Below are 8,056 nucleotides of genomic sequence, written 5' to 3'. Positions count from 1 at the left end.
GCAGAACCCGAAACACCAGTTGTGGAAATTGTACAGTTGTACAGTACACAAAGGATCGACTTCCCATCAAATTGCAAGGGAACTCAAACAAATCGAACTTGACAAACTACAAACTTAGTTACTCACCAATACCATCTTCAGCAGCACTCTGTGTGCAACCGACAGCGTCCCACCAATCCACACCAGCCATCAAGCTCCACCAAAATCTGCCGACAAAACGCAACTGTGAGATTAAATAAATCAGTTCAATCAGCTTGTATTAACTGTGTCGTATACCTATCTGCTATTGCACGTTCCCAAACAGCTGAGCTGACTTTTGTCTGAACATTAAGAATTGCAGGAGGAAGCACCCGTATTATCTTTAGTATGGTTCGATCTTTGAGTGTGTCATGCCATACTGATGCCAAGCAACAACTGCTAGAGGAGAAAGCTGGTGGAGCAATTGATGAGCCAACATTGACATGATAGCTGTCAACCTGATCAAAATTTGGGCCCGAGAAAATGTGCACTCCTCCACGCAGGAAAGCAACAGCAACTTCACCACCATGTGCAGAATAAACTATTTGCGCCAGCTGTCTAACATCATTCGGAAGATCATAAGGGTCAAAACTAATTCTGTTTGCCCTGTCAACACTGCACTCAGAAGAGCTCCGTTCATCTGAAGTTGTTGGCATTGGAACATACGTATGAGGGTTTTTAAGGTCCTCTGTTGGTGTAATGCTCTTGTTAACTCTAGTGGACCAAACAGTTTGCATTGGAGGCTGCCCACCAAAGCTAGAAGGGCTTCCAAATATTGGGTGAAGAACAACAGGTTGAAGTGAAGATTCCCAGCATTGGACTCTCCAGCCAGTGATGGAAGGTCCTTCATCAGGGTCATAAGGAGACATATACTGCCCTGCAATTAGTGAATGGTTGTCAGTAGAAGAAACAAATAAAAGCTAAGAGCAACCAATTCACCTAAGAATATTTGAGGTTAGCATCATAACTGAATCAAAAAATGAGGGCATGGAGAATTTTAGAAAGGACGGGAGTAACACCATTACAATGAGATTCATGCAATGCAACAGAACAAATTACAACTGCCATTGTGACTGCATGGCTTCATAATAATTGATTTCCCCTGTTAAGAAGTATACACACCTTCAACTATTACAACTGTAATTACTCCTCCTCCTCGAGTGGGATCAAAAGCAACTGAAGTAACCCCAGATCCCCATGTTGTAGTAGTTGCTGACTGGGCAGCAGCTTCAGGGCTGACATAAGCTGAAAAATTGGAAACCGGACAACAATGGATCGATGCGGCTTCAGTGATCTCATTATCTATCTGTTTTCTTGTTTGTGCAGCCTCAGACACAAGGTAGTCTTGCAAAGAAAAGAGATAAGCTGCTAATGGAGCAAAACCAGACCAGGAAGGGGGGTTCAGAGATGGAGGAAGAGGGCTTGTTGCATTTATCTTCGCAGTTGCCTGAATGCCATTACCAAGACCTGGCATCACCTCCCAAACCACTACAGTAGATGGATTAACAAGGGGAACACCAGCAACATGTAGAGCTCCAGACTCAGTAATAATGGCATCAGCAGCCATTATGCCGCTGGGGCCTGCCCCAAGAAGCCCTTTGCTAGTAGAGAACCATCTAGGTTGTGCTGAGCTTTGAGGAGGCCACTGTGACCAATGAAGCTGAACAGACCCTGATGAAAATACAGAACAAACGCATAGCATATTTGGCCATCCTGCTGCAGTAAACAAGATTATGTCAGAATCAAATAAAACGCATCTGAAGGAAGTCTACCCCAAAAACGTATCATCTGCTCAGTTAAAAATTTGGCTCGCCAACCTGAATTCTGAGGGTGCTGTGTAAGGAATTTTTCCTCAAAGGTTTTTAAGTTCGAAGTGCTGGAGTTTGCAGGAAGCCATCTATACTGTAGAACCAAGGCGAATAAAAATTTAGCAGCAGCTAGTAATTGTGCTGGAATAAATAGGTAATCAAACACAGATGCAGTACAATTACAAAAGAAAACAAAAACACTAACAGAAATATACAATGGGGTGCATCAGCAAGCTGGACCTATAATTACAACTCGCAACTACTTTTGAATTAAATGTCTACTAGTACAATCTTACAATAGTTTCAGATTCACTCCTGTAGTATCCTTACTAAGATATTATCAAGAGCTAGGTGGGATCACATCTCGTATGGTTCACAAGAAAGAAATGAATGTTAAATGAGGCATAGAAGTCTCAAGACTACAGCTGCACCAGGAAATCGGGTCCTTGAACAGCATGCTACATAGATAAAGTGTTGTTTCAATCATAATGCAGTACAACACAACATTATCATGCAGGGAGAATATAGGTATACATTAACGACATACCGGAGAAATTCCAGATAGCCATTTGGTAACCACAGAGAGATCTTGACGCCATTCATGTTCACATTGCCAGGAGCTGGAGTCACGTACAAGATTAACAGGACCCTTCACCATTTCAAAAAGAAACTAATCAAATTATTTAAATGGCATCAAATTATTTTACGATGGAAAAGTTGAATTAAATAGCACTACACCCTCCCCAGAAAAGAACATTATTATGTGATCTGGACTTCGATCAAGAGAATTGCAGACCTTAGTTGGCTGTGTCCATATAGTAATCCTCCCATGAAAATTTGCCACTAATAATGAACGTGGGCATGACGTAGGAGACCATTCAATGAACTGAACAAAGTCCCGTGGAGAATCTGCCAATTAAGAATGTAATTACAGTGAAACACAATGAGACAGGAAGCTAGTCTTCTTTGGTTGAGGACAGCATTTCACAAACAAAAATAATCAAATTACAGCATGTACGGAGGATACCAGTATATTTTGAGTAACTGATGAATAGATGTTTACCTGCTCTAACATTGAAAACAGAACATTCTGTTGGTCTCTCTGGATTCAGTATGTGTATAGGAATCCAAAATGGTGGACTTGAATTAGAGCTGCAAAAAATCCAGTACATTACTTTGTAGGAAAGAATACCCCTAACCAAAAAAAAGGCAAATGAACAATTCGCTGAAATAATAATAAATAATTTGTGAAGCGCCTCTAGAATAAAATGGCGCTATTAATGCTGCCACCTAAAATTCCTTTGTCTGAAAATGAAATTCCGGTGCGATAACAAGTGAGGAACAAAGTAAACTTCAGGGAACAGATAGACAAATATCTGACCTTGGAATCCGCGCACAAGTCTCTGATGCACATGCAATTGCGTTCAGTTTCCCACACCAAGCAACAGCGCTGCAATTGAAAGACCACCAAGACGGGGAAAAGATATAATTTAGAAGTTTCAGTTAACCATGCGACAAATTGGACTAGGCGCGCTATCCTAGCACATTTAGACAGATATGTCAATAAGGAAAATGTGCATGGAACTAGAGCTTTAAAAATATGAAGCTTAAAGCTGGTATATGGTAATCCACATTTCGGGTCAAACCAATTAAAGATCGCACTCATTGTTCCTGAAACCATGAAGAACCACGCAGAATTGTAAAGGTTTAGCATACCGACTGTCTACGGAAGTTATTACCAAGACATGGGAATAAATGTACACTCCAACAAGAAAGACACTCCAAATTTTTTTTACCAAATTTAACTAAGCAGTTCCACTTCCAGCCTAGTGTGGTGGTATCACCACCTGGCAATTTCAGGATCACTAGAACATCCAGTAGAACATCACGAGATCTGCTCATGGATCATCCAGATACATACGCGGCTTTCCTGAAGTGGTTTTCATCATATTTTTACTGAATTTTCTCTGTCTTAGGAAGAGTGGATTGACCTCACTAAAATTGTCAACTGTAAGTCTGTAAATAGTGTTTAGCCCTTTTCCAAACGAGATCATAGCATTTTAGGAGGTCGCGAAACAACGCAAACCCAATTCATGCACTACCTAATGTCTCTGCAATGAACACAGCTACACATTTTCCCTCGTCACGAAACAATAACAGGGTTAATGGTAGTAGCTTTTAGGTTCAGCGGAGAATGACGCAAGTTCAAGGAGGCAGTGGGCGAGTCAAGCGGCCACACCTGAAGTTCCTGCACAGCTCGGGCACGCGCATCTTGTACTTGAGGCTTGCAGGGGGCTGCTTGAGGCGGATCCGGAACACGGTCGCCGGTGACGAGGCCAGCTGCGCTCCTCCGGCCGCTCCACTGCCACCTCCGCCCTCCACATCCCCAGCCCCACCTCCACCTCCACCAGCGCCGCCGTCAACCTCCATCGCGTCGCCCGCTACACCCGCCTCCACCGCCTCGCCACCGGCCCCGGCCCCACCATCCACCCCCGCTCCGCCACCAGCGACGACCCCGTCCTGGCTCTGCTGCTGCTGGTCCTTGTGCGGCGGCGACGACGCTGCGACCGCGTTTCCGGTCGCGGGAGTGGCGTTCGGTGCGGGGTTTGGGGGCGGTGTGGGGACGGGGTTAGGGTTTGGGGCGGGGGACGAAGAGGTCATAAGGACGGAGAGGGATGGGACGGGGGAAGGGGAGGAAAAAGGGGGGCGCGAGCGCGGGGGTGCTTAGGTCATTTGAAGCGACCGGCCGTCGCTGTCGCTGGGGAAGCCGGGTGGCGAGAGGACGAGGTGAGGAGGGGAGTTGGCTCTGCTCGGTGCGCCGGCGTCGCTTTCAGGTGGGTGGAGGAGGAGCTGGAGGGGGGGAAGGGGGGAGAATTGATTTTAACCCCCCCCCTGCGCGCTCCACTTTGATCTTGTACCCCATGTTCGTGCGACTCGCTCTGAGCCCCCCGGGCCGTCCAGTGATTGCTAATAACCCCCTTTTGCCTGTTTAACACATTTGTTAGTATCTAATCATTAAATAGAAATAAGAATGGACAGAAGTACCCTTCAGTTTAAAAAGATCTCTTTACCTAGTCTGAACATCCCAGCCACAATTTTTTTCTCAAATGACAGGATTTGCTTCAACTGTGCTATGTTTCTCACAGAAAAAAAAGAAGTTCAATTTTGCTGTATATGTAGCCTTTCAAACGAACAGAATACAAATAATATAGTCTCACAATGATTCCATGATAGCATATATAACAAGTTCAGCAAGGTTCTACAGAACTGCATGACAACAAATAAAGGTGAGTCTCCACCTCACTTACACAGCAGAATTAAAGTGAGTCTCTACCTCGCACACATAGCAGAATAATAGTGAGTCTCTGCCTCACTTACACAGGACCAAAAGGAGAGTTTGCACCTCACACACAGAACAATAAAGTGAGTCTGCACCTCACACATAGCAATAACACAAGTTCATCACAGATCGCTTAATTTCTTCCTCTTTGGAGTCATTTTCTTCTTCTTTCCTTTTGCTGGAGACTTTGGTGGTGGAGTAGCAGCTTCAGATGTTGCTTGGCTCCTTGTGACAGCTCCAGGACTAGCTTGAGATGCCGCTTGGCTTCTTGTCACAGCTCCAGGACTGCTACAAGTGGCGACATTCTTGCTCTTGGTTGGTGTAGATGGAATCACATTGCTAACTGAGACATCAAACCATGGAGATGGATTCTTTTTCCCCATACTTTTCCTACAAAAAGAAGCAATTAGAGATATTTTCATGTTAAAGAATCATGGTGTTATAGGTAGAAAACAGCAACAAGTAGCAAGGGCGACGGCGGAGCAGCAATGGAGGGTGGCGGAGCAGCAAGGGCGACGGCGGAGCAGCAGGGCGACGGCGGAGCAGCAGGGGCGGCGGCGGGGCGAGAGCGAATAGGCGGCTGGGTGGAGAGCTGGAACGAGCGAGCGAACTGGTGGCCCTGTCTCGCGTGAGGGTTTTTTTATCTAGCGTGTTGGGGGTATTGAGGGCAGTTTCGTCAAATAGAAATATTACCAGACCAGTTTTTCTTTCATTAGTAGCAAACTGAACGCATAACAACAAGAAGGGGGCAATCAGCAAAGAACGAGTCGGAACAGGGGGGCTCAGAGCGAGTCGCACGAACATGGGGGTACAAGATCAAAGTGGAGCGCGCAGGGGGGGTTAAAATCAATTCTCCCGGGGAAGGGAGATGCGGGGGGAGGGGACGGGACGGCTATATTGGTTTGGCTCTGCGATCGCGGAGTCTGCGAGGAAACGCTGACTCGCAGGGCTTTCGCGCTTGGCTTCGCAGCATCTACAACCCGACCCACACCGCCGGTGTCCGGACAGAAAATTGTAACCCAACCGGACGACTCATTTCCGACCCAAACGCCTAGACTGATATAGGAGGTGTTTGTTTCCAAGGACTTTTTGGTGTAGGACTATAAAAAGTCCCTAGCAAACCAAACAGGGTGAGACTTTTTTGGGACTTTTTGCTAAAAGTCCTTAGAAGCACCTCCTTGAGAGTCTTTTTCAAAAAGTCCCAGTGACTAGAAAAAGTCCTAGGACTAGAGAAACAAACACCACCATATTGTTTTTGGCTCTGCAGTCCTGGATCAAGAAGGAAACATGGACTTTTTGGACCCCACGCACATAGATCACAGCCCAACGCGCATGAGTAATAAACGGACAAATGTCCGTTTTTTGTCGGTCGCCGATCCATTTATAGTCCAAATTGCGTCGAAACAGACAGCACGCGGACGAACGGGACGTGTGCCCTTGTCCTTTCGTTATATCCAGTAGCAACGCACGGAAAATCATCTAGTTGTAGAAGTTTGATAGCAAACTAAACCTCTTCATTAACTGGACAAGGGTGTCCCTGTTTAATAACGCGATAGTTTCTATGACCCTTAGGGAAGTGGCCCGCGTGGGCGCACGCTACACATGGACCAACAAACAGTTAACGCCGGTGCGGTCGGTGCTGGACCAGGTTTTCATGTCCGCGGAGTGAGAAATGTTATTCCCCATGTGCTCCCTTCAGGCGGAAACGAGGATTGGTTCGGATCACATTCCCTTAATCCTGTCCTCAGGGGAGGACAGGTTAAAGCGTAGTCCTCGTTTCTACTTTGAAACGGCGTGGTTCGAGGTCCCGGATTTTGAGCAAATCTTCCTCTTCAAATGGGAGGCATGTGTAGCTCAGATCGGACAAAAGCGTGGGCCTATGGAGTTTTGGATTGCCGCAGGGGCGGGAATGCGTGCAGCGCTCAAAGGCTGGGGGGGCAACCAAGGCTGTGAGGATAAACTGCCCGTATGGACGCGGTTGCGGATGCGCTGGGCTTCTCGGAACTTGAATGGGCTCGGCGCTATGCGGTTGAAGCCCAAGTTGAGTCCCTCCTTGGGGCGGAGGAGTAGTACTCGCATAGACGCGGGGGCATCAAGTGGACGCTCAAGGGAGACGCAAACACTAAGTATTTCCACGCGTACGTTAACGGTAGACGTCGTAAGTGCGCCATCCTGTGTCTGCAATCCGAGCAGGGGCTCTTTTTGCGCCAACAGGACATCGTCCGCCACATTTACGATTTCTATATCCAGCTGATGGGCTCCAGGGAGGAGTCACGTGCCCGACTGCGGCGGATGTTTGGGACCCTGCGCTGCGGGTCACGGACGAGGAGAATGAGGGCCTGGGGCTGGCCTTCTGTAACGCCCGGATAATCATGCTACAGTAATCTCACGTTGATGGTGCCACGTCACCTCTGTCACTGTAGTTAATCACGGGTTAAATCAAAACCGTTTCGAAATTCAAATTCAAATTTATGATGACAATAAAAGTTTTCAAAAATTAAAACTAAAAAGTTCGGTGGTTGTCAAATATTACATCGGTAATTATGGTGGAGTGCCCACATTTTTATAAAGTGTCTGAATATTTTAAAATGAATTAAAACAGAAAGGGAAAAATAAGAAGAAAAAAAAACAAACCGAATAAATAAAGGGAGGGGGGAAACCCCCTGGCCAACTGGGCCAAACGGCCCAGCCGACCGGCCCATTGGCCCATCCGCCCCCCTCACTCCCTTAACCCCCTCGGGCGACGAAACCCTAGCCCCACTCCCCACTCGCTCTCCCCCCTCCTCCCCGATCCAGATCGGATCGGGGGAACGAACCCCGTCGCCCCCTACGCCCAGCGCCGGCACGCCCCCCCCACCAGGACGCCGCCTGGACCGCGTCGGCCGCCTCA

The 8,056-nt window shown here is 47.1% G+C and overlaps 1 protein-coding gene across 2 annotated transcripts in view; it reads right to left on the bottom strand.

Moving 5' to 3' along the window:
• LOC119334827 (mediator of RNA polymerase II transcription subunit 16-like) overlaps positions 1-4,667 on the bottom strand; it is a 10,114-nt gene extending 5,447 nt beyond the window's left edge. Inside the window, exons 1-9 of one of the 2 annotated variants that reach the window (XM_037607306.1) lie at positions 4,066-4,667; positions 3,208-3,276; positions 2,890-2,978; positions 2,623-2,735; positions 2,374-2,475; positions 1,836-1,920; positions 1,141-1,734; positions 277-895; positions 127-206 (exon numbers count right to left, since the gene is read on the bottom strand). In XM_037607306.1, the coding sequence (XP_037463203.1) occupies positions 127-206; positions 277-895; positions 1,141-1,734; positions 1,836-1,920; positions 2,374-2,475; positions 2,623-2,735; positions 2,890-2,978; positions 3,208-3,276; positions 4,066-4,487 (2,173 nt within the window). In that variant the 5' untranslated portion in view covers positions 4,488-4,667. The remainder of the gene's footprint in view (positions 1-126; positions 207-276; positions 896-1,140; positions 1,735-1,835; positions 1,921-2,373; positions 2,476-2,622; positions 2,736-2,889; positions 2,979-3,207; positions 3,277-4,065) is intronic. The other variant, XM_037607308.1, reaches the window with a different exon arrangement.
• Positions 4,668-8,056: the final 3,389 nt, after the last annotated feature.

This window comes from Triticum dicoccoides, chromosome 1B (genome assembly GCF_002162155.2).
Source record: "Triticum dicoccoides isolate Atlit2015 ecotype Zavitan chromosome 1B, WEW_v2.0, whole genome shotgun sequence".
Taxonomy (NCBI): Eukaryota; Viridiplantae; Streptophyta; class Magnoliopsida; order Poales; family Poaceae; genus Triticum; species Triticum dicoccoides.
The sequence above is the reverse complement of the archived record's forward strand: the minus strand, read 5'-3'. Positions and strand labels throughout refer to the sequence as shown.